This window comes from Enhydra lutris, unplaced genomic scaffold, assembly GCF_002288905.1.
Source record: "Enhydra lutris kenyoni isolate GAN:26980312 unplaced genomic scaffold, ASM228890v2 scaffoldscaffold1, whole genome shotgun sequence".
Lineage (NCBI taxonomy): Eukaryota > Metazoa > Chordata > Mammalia > Carnivora > Mustelidae > Enhydra > Enhydra lutris.
Window position 1 is genome coordinate 95,971,759 of NW_019154085.1, and position 18,717 is coordinate 95,990,475.

General features: G+C 41.7%; 1 protein-coding gene across 3 annotated transcripts in view; it reads left to right on the forward strand.

The window, feature by feature from the left end:
• Nucleotides 1-18,717, forward strand: part of LOC111141001 (zinc finger RANBP2-type containing 3) — a 321,399-nt gene that overhangs the window by 299,009 nt on the left and 3,673 nt on the right. The window contains exons 14-19 of one of the 3 annotated variants that reach the window (XM_022493314.1): nt 1,462-1,653; nt 4,804-4,895; nt 8,015-8,116; nt 9,295-9,437; nt 15,432-15,542; nt 16,583-16,985. In XM_022493314.1, coding sequence (XP_022349022.1) covers nt 1,462-1,653; nt 4,804-4,895; nt 8,015-8,116; nt 9,295-9,437; nt 15,432-15,542; nt 16,583-16,985 — 1,043 coding nt within the window. Of the gene's footprint in view, nt 1-1,461; nt 1,654-4,803; nt 4,896-8,014; nt 8,117-9,294; nt 9,438-15,431; nt 15,810-16,582; nt 16,986-18,717 lie in introns of those variants that run through there. The other 2 variants (XM_022493323.1, XM_022493331.1) reach the window with 2 other exon arrangements.

An 18,717-nucleotide genomic window follows, 5' to 3' on the forward strand; every position in this document is an offset into this window, starting at 1 on the left:
GCTTGAACTCATGACTCTGAGATGTCGAGTTGCTTGCTCTACTGAGCAGCCAGGTGCCCTCTTTGTGCTTTGTTCCTAACGTGCACGTAGCTCATACTTGCCATCTTACAGCTCATAGGCCCATATTTCTGTCGCCTGCTTGAACCGCAGCTCGTGCATATGCCTCTGCCTTATCTGCCCTGCTCATGTGATGGGTGCCTCAAGGTGACCATGGCCACGGTGGAGTTCTTGATTCACCACCACATCTAACACCAAATCTTCTCTCATCATACGTCCATGATACTAGAAACCCAGGCAGCGTCCTTGATTCCTTTCTCTTCTCCCACACTTGATTTGTCAGGTTCTGCCAGCATAACTTCCAAAGTCTATCTCAATTCTGGCCATGTCATCTTTGTTGCTATCATCCTACTGGAAGTTACCATTTTCTCCCCCAGACCTCACTGGCCTCGCAGCTAGCCCCCCTGTGGCCCTTCAGTACAAGCAGCCAGGGTGAGCTTTTAAAAACTCAGATGAGGGGCACCTGGGTGGCTCAGTGGGTTAAAGCCTCTGCCTTCGGCCCAGGTCATGATCCCGGGGTCCTGGGATCGAGCCCTGCGTCGGGCTCTCTGCTCAGCAGGGAGCCTGCTTCCCTTCCTCTCTCTCTGCCTGCCTCTTTGCCTACTTATGATCTGTCTGTCAAATAAATAAATAAAATCTTTAAAAAAAAAAAAAAAACTCAGATGATTCCATTCCTTTGTCTACAACCCTCAGTGGCTTCGTTTAAATTTATAATCCAGTTTGAGAATACAGACCCTCGGGCTGGGCCTTCTAGATTCCCAAACAGCCCTCAGCTCAAATGGAACTCAACCCAGAGGTTGGCCCTGTGGACCTTTATTCCCCAACAACCCCTGATTACGAAACCTTGTTTTATTTTCATGTTTTACTTCCCCTTTTCTTTATTCATTGGCCTTTATTCTCTTTCTCTGATGTATTTGTTTCCTTGGTGATTATCTGTTTCTGATATTTACAATGGAAACTCTAGGAAGCAGGGATTTGTCTATCTCATTCCTCACTGCCTGTCCGGCACCCCATCATTTGCACATGGGGCATTTAGTGACTCCCAACAGGTGTTTGCAGAGAATGAATAAACACTATTGACCATGTTTCCTTTTTTTTTTTTTTAAGACTTTTATTTATTTGACAGAGAGAGCACAAGCAGAGAGAGGAGCAGGCAGAGGGAGAGGGAGAAGCAGGCTCCCCACTGAGCAAGGAGCCCAGTGTAGGACTCCATTCCAGGACCCTGGGATCATGACCTGAGCCGAAGGCAGCCACTTAACCGACTGAGCCACTCAGGCATCCCAACCATGTTTCTTTTTATAAGACCTAGCTGTAACTTTTTAAAAACTGGCCTTAGAGTAAATAATGATTTTATCTAAATTTGTGTGTAAATTGTTTGTTTGATTTTCATAATTCTACAAATAGACAGCTCTACCCAAGATAAAAATGAAAACAAGAAAGGTGATCCTGGGAAAGACACCTCCAAAAACGTTTGGACTAGTTCTGACCGTGAAAAACAAGTCCTTGCACCCTCAGATCCTAACCCGTTGGCTGAGAGCAAGGAAGCAATATCAGAAATCAAGAGAGAAGACGCACTCACACCCCAGCCAGGCAATGGTAAGTCTGGTTTCCACTTCCAGTGTTCAGATACTAAGTCTGCATGTAGATAGATAACACTGTGGATAGACTTGCAACTAGTACCCCATTCCAGGTTCCTTGTATTCTGATTTATATTAAACATACCAACAATTGGAAGCACACACTGAAATACCAGATGGCTGGAAGAGCAGAGCTGTGCGCATTCAGACATAACGCAGCAGAACTGACACGTAGCTCTGCCCGTGCTGCCCCCAGGCTGCTTGCCCAGCCTCATGCAGGTAGGGCTTATCCACGAGTGAGGGTGTGGTTTTGACACTTGGGAGGTTCTTTAGGACAAAATATTAAGATTGGCATGTTAACAGCTACTTAACAGATCATTAATTGTTTGCCCACGAATTTCTTTTAAATGGTTACAGCTAATTGACCTAGTTTAAATTTGGGGTGGTTTTTTTTTAAGAAAACGTTCTTAAGGTACATAAATTTAAGACTATAGGAATCATGACTGCACTTGGAGCCAACCATGTAGTGTTTGGATTTATTTATTCTTTGGTTGATTCCATCCATTACTTCAAGCTGTGATGGTTGGTGCATACCCGCCCATAGGTCACACATCACTGTTGTTATGTGTGGCCAGAGCTGGAGTTCATGACTACTTTGGGGTTATTTTCTTTGTTTATCGGTTAGTGACCATAGTAACCCACAGACTGATGTTCTCATTATAACAACACCAAAACTGTTGAGATGGGACAGTTAAAGTTTTTCTTCTAAATCAGTTGCTATTAAACACAGATATAACTCAGAGTCAGATTCATAGTTGTTGTTTTTTTTTTTAAGAAGTCAAGTCTTGGCATTTTTTTTTTCAAGATTTTATTTATTTATTTGACAGACAGAGATCACAAGTAGGCTGAGAGGCAGGCAGAGAGAGAGAGGTGGAAGCATGCTCCCCACTGAGCAGAGAGCCCGACGCGGGGCTCGATCCCAGGACCCTGGGATCATGACCTGAGCCGAAGGCAGAGGCTTTAACCCACTGAGCCACCCAGGCGCCCCAGATTCATAGTTTTAAAATGAAATGTTCATTTAAGAATTCCTGAGCTCGGGGCATCCTCCTTTCTTTTTCCCTCAGCCTTCCTTCCCTCTAATGCCTCAAGGTCTTATCAAATAATATCTTGGAATGGACCCTCTTACAGATGTGTTAATTTTAACAGTCTTTGGGTATATGGTGTAGTCTCAGGTGGGGCTTTCCTTCCTCCTGCTCTGACACTCCTTCAAGTGCTGATGAAGCCCTTGTTGTAGGACAACATGTAGCTCACTGGACTGAACATCTGACTGAGAACAAACAACTTATGGGCCATGAGTCTCCTCATGTGTGGCAGAGAAATTCTGGTTTGATAGTTGGAAATTTGTTCCTTGATGAAGGCAGATGCTAGGTTTACTTAAACGTACTTTTCAAAAATCTCTAGACCTTTAGAAATTCTGTTCTGCCAGTGAAATTTGCATTGGTCTCATCCACTCAAGACAATGCCATCTTTTCCCCCATACCTTCCCTCTCTTCCTTTCTTTGACTTCTGAGATCACTGGGCTGAGAATTCCATGCAAGTGATATGTTCACCTCTCCCCACTAACATGGATTTCCATGGGAAAAAAAAAAAAAAAACAGAAGGATGACAGAGGGGGCACACTATATGAAAATGTTTATTCTGTGCACATAAACTCTTCTAGAACTGCAGTGGCATGTGCTTTGCAGGGACTCTGGTTTTGTTCTAACTGGAATTCCTTGGGTTCCATGAAGCACTTGGTTATTCCTTTGCAAGAATATAAAAAAAATTTTTATTATTCCTCCAGTGATACATATTTACTTCTTTAATATCAAATTTATGCTCTCCTGCTTTATGTGCAAAATTTTTTGGTATGAATGTTGACTTTTTATATCAATAACAAATCATAGTGAAATATTTTGAAGACATTTTAGAGGTAATTAAATTCAACTCATGTAGTAACAAACAACACATTTGACTCAAGTGTGGTGTTGAAGTATTGTACAGTGGTATTGTAGTTATGATTACGCTCATGTGTGCTCAGGCAATGACAACCACTTCACAACTGCCACCCGGCCAACAGTGATTATAAAATGGCACGATTATTGGCTGTATAACATGCCAATTTTTGAGATGTTAAAGCATGGAAAAAAACTGACATTTTTGAACTTATGAAATATGGGAATAGTCCCAAGTTTGTAAAATGACCGTGGCTTGATTAGAAAAATTAAAATATGATAAGGTTGCCAAGTAGAGTGAAAAATCATAGACTTCTAGATCTAGGGAAACACCTTAAAAGGTCACTGAAGAAAAAATAAAAAATAAAAAATAATGATGATGATGAAAGTCATTTAGGAACAGTGGCAGAGGTTAAGGGCACAGGCTCTGTAGCCACATTACTGGTCTGAAGCCCTCTTACTGGTGGTGTGACTTTGGGCAAGTTAATGTGCCTCAGTTTTCTCCTCCGTAAAATGCACTACTTATTTCTGAGAGCTGTTAATGTATGTACTGAGAAAAGTGCCTGGCACATTGTAAATACTTGATAGGAGTTAACCATAATTATTATTTAGATCCACTGTGACAATCCTCTCTCTCTCCATATATATTGGTCAGTGAGACTGAGAAGTGGTAAATAAGATTATCAGAAAAAAAGCTTGTCCACATATCCCCTTTGGTGAATGTGAAGCACCGGGTCATAGGGAATCTGGCATTTAAGTGGGATTTCACAGGCTGCATTGCTGCTGGTAACCAAAATGGTGCTCCTGCAGTCCCAACTTAAAACCACTCTCGGGGAAGCCCAGATTCTAGACTCCTTTAAGACCAGTACGAACTCTTAGTGGCAGGAAATTCTCTCTCATACCTAACTCCTATCTTTTCAGCTAATTCTGAATTTATTTCTCTCTTGTAGGGTCATTAGCAAAAGTGCAAAGCAACTGGTTTCTTTATAAGCCAGTGTGGTCTTAGGTGGCCTGCCATCACAGTTTTATTTTAAGTGCAGACACGTGTTCTTTGTCAAATATGGTGATACATTTTATATAGCTCTTTCATCATTCTAACCCATAGAAGATTGAAATAAGCTATTTTGGTTAAAGGAGAGGTAAGCCTTCAGGTCCTTTTTTATCTTCTTAATTAGAACAGTTGAAGAGTTCAGACAACTTGCCAGTGTATGAAACCTTAATGTTCTGTGCAAGTAGGAATACGGACCGGATTCACCTCTATACTAAGGTAAGCATTATGCAGATTCTGTACTTGAAACATACAAAAGACTTCCTTTTTTTCATGTTTCAGTGGAAATATTTAATTTCATTAACAATGAGATAGGTATCTGGTTCTTTTTCTTCTTAAGCTAATTCTAAAATTCCTTTGTTAAATCTAAAGACAATGAGAGGAGAAACAGCATATAGTAGTTAAGAGCACAGACTTCAGGGCCAAACTGCCTCAATAAATAGCTGTTACTGAGTGTGGAATCTTGAACCTATTCCTTAACTGCTTTGTGCCTCGGTTTCCTCAACTGGAAGATGTGGAGAGAAGTTGTTGCAAGGCAAGGGTAACATGAACAAATTCCTGTAAATCGCTTAGCACTGTGGCTAGCCATAAGGAACTCTCAGTTAGAGCTCTAGTTGTGTCACACACACACACACAGCTACACAATGGCATATTATGCAGCTATTAAAAAAGGACAAAGATCTTTCCACTTGCAACAACATGGATGGACAGGGAGGGTGTGATGGTAAGTGAAATAAGTCAGATAGAGAAAGACAAATACCTCATAATTTCCCTTTTGTGTGGAATCTAAGAAAGCAAAACAAATGAACAAACAAAGCAGAAAAAGACCCCAAATCAGAGAACAAATGGTGGTTACCAGAGGGGACAGGGTGGGGAGGCGGGCAAAATGGGTGAAGGGAAGTGAAAGTTACAGGCTTCCGATTATGGAGTAAGTCACAGGGATGAAAGCGACAGCACAGGAAGTACAGTCAGTGATACTGTGATAGTGTTGTATGGTGACAGATGGCAGCTACACTTGTGTGAGCACAGCGTAATGTATAGACTTGTCAAATCACCATGTCATACACCTGAAACTTATATAACATCATGTCAACTGTACTTCCAAAAAAAAGTTAGATCCTTCACGGATCATTTGTAGCAGCCACAGCACCATTGCAGAAGCCTGACTCTGCCCATCCATGTCGAATACATTCTAGGAAGCTTTAAAAATTTGATTGCTCAGTTGCATGCCATAGCCTAGGTTAGTGGTGCTCAAACTTTTTAGTCTCAGGAGCTCTTTGTACTTTCAAAATTTGTTGAGAACCCCAAGGAGCTTTTGTTCCTGTGGGTTATATCTGTGAGGAGAGTTGGCATCGTTTTACATTTTTTTTAAGATTTTTTTAAAAATTTATTTATTCTAGAAGGACAGAGAGAGAGCATGGGGAGGAGCAGAGGGAAAGGGACACGCATGCTCCACACTCAGCAGGAGCTTGACATGGGCTGGATCCCAGGACCCTGAGACCATGACCTGAGCTGAAATCAAGAGTTGGGTGCTTAACCAACTGAGCCACCCAGACACCCCTGCATTGTTTTACACTGTTAGCAATTTCTCTAGAGTTTTATTAGAAGACATTGAGGTTCTCATATCTGTCTGTCCCTGGAAAATCACTGTGCATCTGTGAGAGGATGAGGGTGAAAAGGGCAAATGTTGTCTTACTGTTATTATGAAAACACTTTTGCCTTTGTGGATCCCCTAAAGTGTTCTCAGGGCCCTGTGAGAATCTTTGGCCTAGGCAACCTAGTGTGAGTATTTGAGGAAAAACTTGCTGAGATGATGAATACTTCTGTTTCGTCTACAGTATCAAATTCCTAATCTTTATAGGTACTAATAATATAATATTTATAACTTCATACCTTCATGAGCCAGCCTACTGAAAGAATGCCTTTTTTCAAGATAACTTAGATTATAGGTTTTACACTAAACCAAATAGAAATATAGATAGATGGCAGGTCATGTTATAATCTCCATTGCCAATTAATAATTAGAAGGGATTGCTAGAAGATTAGGAGATGACTATGCTCGTGAATGCCAGAAGCCCCACGCTGCTTCTCTCGTGGGACCACAGCCAAGAGAGAGACACCAGGAATGAAGCCAGGCAGTGAATGATGCTTCTCTTTAAGGCTTGGACCCCTGTCCCCAAGGCCTCCTCAGCTCCTCAAGGGACAGGTCTGAGTGCCGAGGCACCCTTACCTCCAGTGCTGGGAGAGGTCCAGGCCATGGTTCTCAGACCTCCATGTGAGAATATAACAGAGAACTGGTCCCCAGAGGGGACTGAAGGTCAAGAAACCAAAAGGCAGACACCAGGCAGAGTACAACACAGAATTCAGAAGCCCTTAAACTTCTTACACTTTCTATTCTGTACAGTGAAAGCTCTGCATCCTGGGTCATCTGATCAATGTTTTTACATTCGATCAAAGTTCCACCCTTCTGGTGGAGGGAGGAGAGAAACCGCAAAGTCCTGGTGTGACAGCTTCACTGGCCCATCTTCTAGATCCAGCACCCAGCCTGTGTCACGTAGACCCCCTCACCTTCTTGACATCTCTCTTTTAATAGTCTCAGATGCATTTTTATGAACGAGTTAAATACTTGCGTGTCCCTTTACCTTAAAATGTTACTCAATCTTCTAAACATGAGACACTAAGCAGAGGACACACAAACAGGTCCATTCACAGCTATAAACTGAGCTGAGGTAAATCCGGAAGTAGGAATTTGGATAAAAACCCCTTAAAAGGAAGATCAGGAACAGCTGTTTAGCATCCTGTGTTATAGTAACAGTATCCCTCCAAAGAGCTATTCATGTTAGCCAGAATCCCAACTCTGATTCAGAGTTTAGAGCAACCACTACATGTCTAATCTTTGAATCAATATGTTAAGCACTTTTTGTGTGTTTTTTCCAAAGTGATTGTGGAGGCTCTTTCTTTTGAGCTGAGGGAATTCCAGTATGGGTTCAGCTTTTGTTGATGCAATAGATTTTCATATACAGAGGTTTTTCTTCCCCTTTATAAAAGAAATACCCATATTTAAACCTCATGTTTAACTACAGCCCTCTACGTGGTATTGTTACCCTTAAGAGGGAGAGCAGTGGGGCATTCAGAGGATCTGGGGAGCCTGTCCCCTCCCTTCGCCCGGCATCTGTGCAGGGCAGCTGTGTGGGTAGAACCTTGTTACAATGTGCTACCTTCATTTATCTGTTAGGAGACTGGGAATATTGTGCAGGAATATAATTCTTTACTTTTAAAATAATTAGTAGGGCCTACAGACCAGTTGGATTAATAATGCCTTCCTAATCTATAATCAGGATGGAAACCAGATGAACTGTAACTTCATTCCTTTGGATATAAAATTAGACCTTTGGGAAGACTTGCCAGCAACCTTTCAGCTGAAACAGAATCGCTCCTTGGTAAGACTAGTCCTATGCATTTGTTTTCAGTTAAAATCTGTTGAGTAATTTAAGACCATTTTGAGTTTAAGAAAAGCAAAGTTACCTCCTGGCCCGGTGCAGAGTCAAATCACTGGTCGCATTTTTGTCAGTGCGGGCGCTGCCTGTGATTTACCTTGGTGCTGAGAATAAATGTGAGATCTGTTTCCTTAGTGAGTGATCACACCTAGGGTTGCTGTTTCTGTGGATAGAATTATCCTCACATCGTTTAATTTCTCTTTCATAGGATTAGCAACTGTGATATTCGTATCTGACACAATCTCATTTTATCTCTGACGGTTAAGTTCTATCAATGACAAATTCTGAAAGCAGGACAGTGCCGTGCCAGGGGACCCTGGCACCCTCAGAAGCACCAGCCCACAGCCGTAGGCCAACAACCTGCCTGGGAGGCCTTAAGCCTCATCTGTGGCAGATTGATCCTCACTGCTAAGAAGGGCCAGTGCATGTGGGGCTGGCAGCATGCAGAGTACCACTTTTTATGAGAAAATAGTGATTACGTTTCTGCCCTTGGAGTGGAAAGCAAACATTGCCCGTGGCTCAGTTGCACCCATCAAGGAAGAGGTAGCAGTGAGCTATTTTCTCTGATATCATTGAATCCTGATTCTCAGATTCCCAGAAAATAGCCAGTTACGTACAATTGACTAATAATAAGAGCAACACTGGTAAAAATGTCCCAGATTTATTGCTGGCTGCCTTCCTGTGAGAAGTCAGGTAGTCAGACAAAGCAGTTCTCAGATGTGGCACTGAAGCCCGCCGCTGCTGTAAGACCTGCTCTCCCCAAGACCACTTTTGCCTGGGGCCCTGCTGGCGTTGTGCTTCTGACAGCCGGACCTCTTTCCGTCTCACTGAGCACATTGTTGCCATTGGTCCCCATGTGTGTTAAGGACGTATGCTGGGTGTCCTGAAATGCACCTTTTGAGAGTCTTTGCGTTCAAAGAGACCTCTGCAGCCCTGGCCACAGGTGTTTCACAATAGATATGAAGATGCATCAAACTGAAGAAAGCCTGAAATTGTGGCATTTGGAAACCTATTTGGGGATATAATAAAACAGCAGTTTTCTGATGGGAAAAGGGGCTTTACTTTCAAAGGAAGATGCCTGGTGAGCTGGAAACTCTTTTCATTATCTCATGTTCTGCCAGATTTTGAGGTTTGTTCGAGAATGGAGTAGTCTAACTGCCATGAAGCAAAAGATGATCAGGAAAAGCAGGCAGCTCTTCTGTAGCCCACTTCTTGCTTTGGAAGAGATCATAAAGCAACAAACCAAACAAAATAGTACGAAAAGGTATGCATTGTCTTTCTTTTTTATTTTGTAGTTCATTATTTGTCCTGGTTATTTCTGCCGGGGGCATGGCACAGGGTTTGGGGGGGGGGGGTGTCTGAGACATTTTATGTCATCGCTAATGAAATCCTGATGAGTTAAGAGAATATCATACATAAAATAACAGCTTGTTTTATAGCACCATAATTAGATATTTTGTGAATTTGATCAGATCTGCTGGAAAGATCAGGTTTTCTGGGTCTTGGTTCCCATGAGTCCCCAATTATCAGAAGAAAGGCCAGAGTGACAGACAGTGTGACCTGTGACCTGCCAAAGCCAGGACACAGTTTACCGACAGGAAGACACGTCCCTGTTAGAAGAGCCACTGCCCTGTGCTCCTTTGCGTGAATCTGGGTGCCATGCAGCAGGGGACCAGTTCTGCTTGTCACATCAGCACCCAGAGGGTAGCAGGGAACTAGTCTCATGCCCATGGCCAGAAGCAAAAGATCAAGTGTGTCCTGTCTGTGTTTTACCTTAATCATTATAGGTTTTTTCCTAATCCCTGTACACGTACTTTCCTTTCTTGGCTACATAGTCATTTCTGCCCTGCTCAGGCACACCCTGCGGGACCTCAGGCCCCCTTCTCTATAGACTGTCCCCTCGGCAGGAAGCAGCGATGCACAGTCCGCTGTTCTGTTGCCCAGCTCCTGCATGGGAAGAGATCCCAAAGCACCAAACTGAACAGCCACGTGGCAGAACAAGCTCCTGTCACTCTTGCTGTCTCCACACACCAGTCATGTGTCTTCACCCCACCAGTTTACGGTCTCTAGCCTTGTCCATGCACACAAGTAAAAAACATCCATCAATGATGCGTGAGAAGGTGTGGCTGATCATCCAGCTTGTATCCCTATGCAGTGACAGATCCCTTCAGCTGTTGCCAAATGTGGCATATGGTATAGTCATATGTGAGAAGAAGGAATGATACTTGTGATACATTATTAAGAGTAAAAATAAGTGTTTAAAAAAAAGGATGGAGATACAGATATATGTAATTGCTGTTATGACACAGAAAGTATCTAGAAGGGTACCCTAGAAACTCTTACTAGAGGTTTCTTTAAGACAGTAGTTCTCAACTGAGGGCACTTTGACTCCCCCAGGGTGGCAATGTTAGGAGACATTTTAGTTTCTTATAATTAGGGGCTACAACTGGGGAACATGTAGTGGCTAGAGGCCTGGGATACGGCTGAAAATCCTACAGTGAACAGAACTGCACTCCCAAGCAATTATCTGTTTCAGAATGTCGACAGTGCCCCTGATGAGGGGTCTTGCTATAGACCATATAATAGAGGAGTCGTGGAGATAGGAGGGACTGTATACTTTAGGCCTGCATCGCCTAAATTTGACTTTGACTAAAAGCAAAGCAGGAACCATAAATGAACACATGAGATCAAGTGTAAAACCAGAAAAGGTTGAGGTAGGGGGGAGAAGTATGACAAATTGGGAAATGCCTAAACCATCTGAAGCCATTCAAATTCAGGTTAAAAGTAAAATACTTATGAATCAGTTAAAGCCCTTTGACTGGTTGGATTTGTTTACAGGCTGCCAGTTTGGGACTCACCTAAACTCTTCCATAATGCTTAAATATTTCCCATGAATGCTTATTACTTTATGTAAAAAAGACATTTAAAATATACGTGTATGTTGATATATGTACATATACACACATGCACACACACCCCTACACATACAGATACCCACCTGTGTGTAACAGAAAGCATGATGCCTGCCTATGCTGTTCCTCTTGAGTCTTCTTCCTGTTCCCTACATTTTCTCATTGTCATCACCACCGTCTTAGTTGCAGTATTGGTCTTCTCTTTGCATGACCTTAATTTCCTTCTTAACTAAACTTACAGCCCACTCCAGCCATTTCTAGACTTGTTGCCTCCCCATCAGACATGGACGACCACTTAGAGAACCATCCAAGAAAGCTGGCTGAGCAGGTGTAAAAGCAGAAGTTATGAAACCAGTACAAACCCAAGTCAGGCACACGGCATTACCTATCAAATTTTATGGAGATGCTATATGAAAGCTAAGACCTGTGTCAAGCAGAAGAGTCATCAGTCGGACTTGTGTTTTCCAGAGCTCGCCCTGCCAGCAGTTGCTAAATGAGATCAAAAGGGAGGACCTGAAATAAGAAAGCAGGCTGCATTGGCTTTCTTTTACTGCCTTATGTAACATATCACCACAAACTTAGCAGCTCAAAGCAACAGAAATGTATTCTCTCACAGTTCTGTACGTCAGAGGCCTGAGCTGGCCCTACTGGTTTCTCTGCTCTGGATTTTCTAAGGTTGAATTCAAGGTGTCAGCAGGTTAGACTCTCCCTGAGAGTCTGGAGTCCATTTCCACACTCAGTCAGGTCGTTGACAGAATTCAGTTCCTTGTGACTGTAGCACTTGGGTTTTCTTGCTGGCTGTCAGAGTAGGGCTTGCCCTTAGCTTCTAGAGGCTTTTTTCTAGTTCTAACACAGGAGTTCCTACATCCCTGGGCCAGCAATGATGTGTCAAATCCTTCTCATTCTTGGAATTGCTCCCTTTCTTAAGGTCAGCTGATTAGTAACCTGAATTACATCTACAAAGTCCCTTTACCACAGGACCTAGATGAGTGCTTGCCTGAATACGAGAGACAGGAGGAGTCCTAGGGAGAGATGGTTAAGATACTGCCTCCCACATAAGTTAAGAGACATTAGGAGCGATGGGAATGGAGGAAAGAGGATGGGGAGTGGTGCCAAGAGGTAGATCTGGAGACCTCAGTGACTAATGAGAAAGAGAGAGAGAGAGGGAAGGCTCCAGGGAAGAGCAACGAAAACAAAACTATGTGCCCGCAGAGGGGTGTGCTTTGGGGAAGCGTGCTTGTTCTTGCTGGACAACCCCGGCAGGTCCCGTGACTTGGCGTAACTGTGTCTCTCTTAAAGCAGGTGTGAGAGATTGGGCTGTGCAACAGCCCTGATTGGAAGTCTGTAGACACTGGATGCCTTGCCCTCCCACTGTCCTACCAGTTTACTTTCTGTTGAAACTGAACCAGGGAGGCACCAGCCTTGGAAACACCAGGCTTAGTGGAGATAAAGGAAGAGGCGTTCTATTGGAAACCAGCACTCTCCAGACCCCTTTCTTCACTTCCAGGGTACTACACACATTTTACTTTTGAGCAGAAAATTAGAGGATTCCTCTCTAAAAAAATGGAATGGCCTTAGAATGAAGACACACAGACAGTAATTTTAAGCAGTGGCTAGATCTCCAGCCAGATTATCCTGCAGTGATACACACCATTTCGCGCGCGGAACCCGTCCAAGCTCAGATTTTGCAGTTAGCTTTGAGTAGCTCCGTCTTAAATGTGGATGGAAGCCAAGGTCACCAGCTCTTGTTCCAGCTGCTTAGTTCGCATTTGTCAAAGGCAGGCCTGCTTTCCTCGGAGCCCTGTTAGGGTTAGGATGCCAGTGATTTCTTTGGACCCCCAAAGCAGGTCAGCATCCTAGAGCCCAGCACTGTTTTCACTGTTGTGGCCACTTTCCAACACACTCTTCTCTTCTCTAAAATTTGCCATCTAATACTGCCATGCCCACCCAGGAATTACTTCAGTAGGCAATGTTCTCCCTTCCCTATTCTTACACTAATCCTTTTGAGAGGTGGTACACTTACATCAGCTTCCCAGCAAACCTCAATGGAAAATTAAATGGTGGTAACACAGCCATGTTTGAGAAGATGCCAACCTCCTGCTTTGGGGTTGATTGATCTCTTTCTTGTGGTTTCCAGAATTTTGTGCTTAAATCTCTTGTAGGAAAGTTATTTTTAGCTCTTAAATCTCTGAATAGATTTCTCAGCATCTTTTAAAGTTACTGAATTAGGTCTCGAAGCTTTTAAACACTGAATAATACCTGAGGCAAGGCTTAATATCCCCTTGCCCCTCAAAGCCAGGAAGTGTTTGAGTTCATTAGAATCCACTGAAATACTTTAGTGAAGTGCTTTTGTCGAGGGAATGAAATGGTTGAAGAATTGGGGGATGAGGGGATATGGGAAATTTAGGAACCAAAAGGGCAAGTTAGAGAATTCTGGAAGAATTCACTGTGATTCTTTTTTTCTTTGCTTTCAGAATAACACACCAGTAGAAATGCAAATATATGAAAAGAGGGTCACTCTTCCCAGGAGAAATGCAGATTTAAAGCTTTAAGGAGATATGTATCACCATTAGCAAAGATGTTTTTAACTGACATATCTTGTGCTAGTTTAAGTGTGAGGAAACAGGTCCTCTCCCGCATTGCCAGTAGGCCCCTCTATTGGTTGGTACAAACCCAAAGGAGAGAGCAATGTGTCAAAATCTGTCCAAATTTAAAGCACCCAAGACCTTTGACCCAGCAGTTCTGCTTCCAGAAAATTTATTCTACAAGGATTTAATGTGTAGAAATAAGTGTGGGGATATTACAGCACTATTTGAGATAGCAGAGACTAGAACAGTGAACTAATGGCCATTAATCAGAAACTGGTTAAACATATTATATGGTTTATTGAAATAATGGAATAACATGTCATCATTAAAAAACAGGGCGACCCGTATGTACTAATGTGGAAAGACCTCTCAGAGGGATGTGTAGGTAAAAAAGAGCAAGGTGGAGATTAGTGTGTTTATTATGCTACCATTTGCTTTAAAAAAAAAAAAAAGTATAATGAGGAATGACTGCTAATGAATACAGGTTTCTTTCTGGGGTGATGAAATTGTTCTGGAATTAGTGGTGATGGCTGGACAACCTTGTGAATGAACTAGAATGCCCTGAAATGTAAACTTTAAAATGGGAAATTTTATGGTATTAAGTTATAGGTCAGTAAAAATACTGAGAAAATAAAAGGTATAAACCTATACACAGAAAAACATTCTAAGAGGATGTGTTAAAAACTGGTCATAGAGCTAACTTTGGAGGAGGGATGGAAATGGATGGTAAACTTGCTCTTCACCATATACACCACTGCCTGCCTTTTGAATTTCGAAATATGTGCATGTATCAGCTAGTCAAAAAATTAATAGTTTATAAAAACCAAATCTGTTAATTATTAAATCTACTTTAACAGAAAAGCAAATTTCTAAGATCTTACCTACAATTACAGAATTCCATTGTGATTTAACTTTAATTGTCAAGATACCAAATTAAGAAGTACTTGGAAATATGAAGAAATTCATGTTTAAACTAATTAAAAAGGAAAAAAATTACAATAAGTGTAAACTACCAGAGAAAGTGGGCCATGCTAATTAGAAGAAATTAATTGGGTAATTGCATTTTACCTACTTAAATTCCCCCGTCACCTTTAATTGGAATAACTTTCCTCTTTACTTCCAGTCCCTAAACCATTGTGTGGTATCAATAGTGTTGTGTAATAAGGTTCTGAATCCCACATCAAGAGTGGCTTTATTTCAATGGAAGATTCCATAAGCCCTGTATGGCTGATAATAATGGAAACAGCCTTAGGAATATAGAAGATGTGATGAAACCTGGTTAACTGAAAAGAGAATCACTTTCCCCCAGTACACTGATACCCTGTTGTAACCGATCAAGGTGGCTGAAGGAACTTGGACAAAAAGGTCAAGAGGGAGGTACACATGCAATGAGACATTCTCCACACAGTGTGGCAAGCTGTTTACTCACAGCTCTCAGTTAGTTGTGCGTGGATTTGGTTGTTTCTTATTCCTACACCCACTCCTCTTGTCCCCTAAGTGAAAACTGGTCCAGAGGATACTGAATGACTCTTGAAAGACTTAGAAAAATAAATCTTGAAAAAACCACTTTGGAACAGAAATGTGTTTCCCACACGTGGAAGCCAATGGAAAGGTAGGAAATATTCCCTAATATTGGTAATTAGCACCATGAAGATTCCTGTCTTGCCTTTTCTCCTCTTGCTTTTATGAGGAGCAAGAGGAGCATGAAATAGAAAAACTTAGAAGAGAGGAAATCTACTTAACATGTAATTGTTTTAGATACATCACCAAAGAAGATGTTGCTGTAGCCTCATTGGACAAGGTGAAGAAGGATGGGGGCCATGTCCGTCTCATCACAAAGGAGTCCGGGCCACAGGAACTTCCTACACAGTAAGGTTTCATTTATGAGGAGGACCGTAGTACTATGTGTTCTGCTTTAGAGTTCTGTATTCATATTTGTGATCATGCTTGACCTTGATGTGGCCACTTACAGGTTAGAAAGAGCTTTCACGGTATGGTAGCTCCTCCATCCTCCTAGTAACCCTGTGAGGAGTAGGATGTCCTCACCTTAGACATCAGAAGGACCCTGAGACCAGGTAGACCAAGTGACCCACCCAAAGACACTAGATGTTCCCAGGCATGAGCTCTTTCTATCACAAGAAGCTTTTTCTTTTAACACTTCTAACAGCCACGGAAAATAGGCAAGCAGTTGTGGTAATTCCATGTAGGACCTTTCAACATAATTGAGGAATGTGCCTTTTCCTTTTAACAAATTGAGTGCATGTCCTGTCATGTTTCATTTCTCATTTTAATTCAGTCAAATCTGGATTTACCTGTAGAGGCACATACTTAGCAAGTCTTCCATTCCAATTCCTAAAAACACTGTTAGCACCTTGGCTCTGTCACTCTGTGGGTGTGACTGTCTGCTGTAGGCCAGCAGGGGCTGCCACAGGGTGTCATGGAAGCCTTAGTAGATACCTCTGTCCTCCTGCAGTGTGTGGTCCAACACACGCAGAGCATAGGAGCCCCAGCTTCGGGTGGGGTTTCACATTAGTCTGTCCTTTCTCAGCCTAAAAAAGAATTTTCTAACTTCTCATTTGCCAGCTTCCCCAGGTATTTCCAAGTCTGATTGTTTAACTTGAAGATATCTAAATTCCCAAGAAAGGCAGCATATTTGTATTCAAATGAATTTTGTAACACCCCCATTCTTTCCTTTATTTGGCATGGAGCATCAAGTGCTGACTCTCTCTTGTTTCCGGAGCATCGAGTGCTGAGTCTCTGTTGTTTCCACACTGAATCGCAGAATCTGTGGGTCCTGCATTTACTGTTTATCAGTACAGAACCTTTGAAGACCATTCATTATTTGAAGTAGTGATTCTTTGGTATTAAGTGCTCATTAGTTACTTATTGCATGTTTTGCTCAATTCTAGAAAGTTCCTTGATGATGGAGTATGTGTCCCATTTCTAAATCCCTGCGTAGCCCAAGCTGTTCTCACTGGGAAGCCTTCTATATCCAAAGGCTATGTGCAAGCTGTGGATAATGAAGGAAATCCACTTTGCCTTCGCTGTCAGCAACCCACTTGCCAAACTAAGCAAGAGTGTAGAGTGAACGCTTGGGATTCACGGTTTTGCTCTCTGAAATGTCAGGAAGAGTTTTGGATTCGATCTAATAACAATTACCTGCGAGCCAAAGTATTTGAAATTGAACATGGTGTGTGTCAGCTATGTAATCTGAATGCACAAGAACTCTTTTTACGTCTGAGAGATGCCCCCAAAAGCCAGAGGAAGAATCTTCTGGATATTACCTGGATCTCAAAGCTCCCACTGGAACAGGTAAATTATAATTATGTGACAGAAGTCTGCATTGTACTGAGTGATGAATACTGACTCAACTTTAACTTTTTAATATGGCAATTCTTGAAATATACATACAAAAATAGAAAAATCAACCCACAGACCCAGCACCGAACTTGAACAGTTATCAGCATTTTGCCTTCATTTTCATTTGTCCCTCACCTCAGTCGTTTTTTTCTCCTGGGATTATTTTAAAGCAAATTCCAGACAACATTTTTTTTTTTTTTTAAATAATCTCTACATCCATTGTGGCACTTGAACTCAAGATCCTGAGATCGAGTTGTATGCTCTACCAACTGAGCCATCCAGGTGCCCCTCATTTCCTCTTTAAATACTTCCATTATGTACCTCTCACAGAGACTTCCTTCCACCCTCCTTCCTTTTTTCTCTTTTTAAAATATAATCCTGTACCCATTATCATACCCAAAATAATTATCATTACTTAGTAACTCCAGGCTTGGTTTCCCAGATTGTCTCAAAATATCTTTTTGCAGTTACTTTGTTCAAATTAGGATCACAATATGATCCACACACTGCATTTCTTCATTATATTTCTTATGTTCCAATTAATCTATAATATCACCCCATTCCTTTTTTTATACCATTGACTATTCAAGAAACTGAATCATTTGCCTGTAGGATTTCCTACATTATGGATTTGTCTTCCTGTATCCTCATGGTATTATTTGACATGTTTCCCTATCCCCCTGATTCCGGAATAATAGTTATAAGATATAGTGGCTTAATTAGATTCTGATTAAATTATTTTGGGAAGAGAGCTTAACAGATGATACATTCCATCAAGAAGTACCTATGGTCTGGTTGTTCCACTTTTCATGATGTTAGTATTGAATGACAAGAGGAAGATAACCCCCAAAATATAATTACAATGAGAAGAAAATATTTATGTTCATCCCACTGTAAAATGTAATTCTGGCAGAGCAATCTATGGAAAAAATATTACACTTAGAAAACAATAACCAGTTTTCACTTTTATTTCCAAAATTCAACTGGTTTCTAATGTTGTGATCTAATCGGTTCTAAGTTCCAAACTAGAGAAAAATGTTTAATTTTAAAAGTCACTCCTGAGCCATTCTCTCCCCACTAAAGTAATGGATAAGTTTCTGCCAGTTGGTCAAATCAGACATTTTTATTTGCCTAGTATCACCAAATTATGACAGAATTAATTAATTAAACATCTCTACAAAGATGAATTAGCATGACTTTGAGAGCTAGGGAAATACACAATTTCCTTCATGATACCCAGAGTTCCCGAAATATCCTTTAGTCTAATTGGTGAGGGACACACGCACCCATCCCAGGGGTGTCAGCCACACGGCAGTAACTGTCTGCTGCCTCAGAGCAGTCTTCCAGAAGACACACAATGAAAGGACACAAGGACATTCTGAAAGCAGCCTGTCCAGGAACAGAAGTTATTACATAGTATACTATTAAAAGTGTTCCAAGGCTAGAGAGCACCATAGGGCTCATATTGGGGAGGACCACTCCAGAGAGGGAGTGGTTGTTTTAAGAGTTAAATTTAGGATGCTGAAGACTGACCCCATGTGACTGGGAACTACTAGAAGGAATAGAGAAGTACCTCTGGATTAGAGAGTCCACCCGAGGAGAGACTGTCGTGAGCAAAAAAAAAAAAAAAAAAGATTACAAAAAGCAGACAAAATGGATATTCTTTCCTAAGAACGCGTCATTT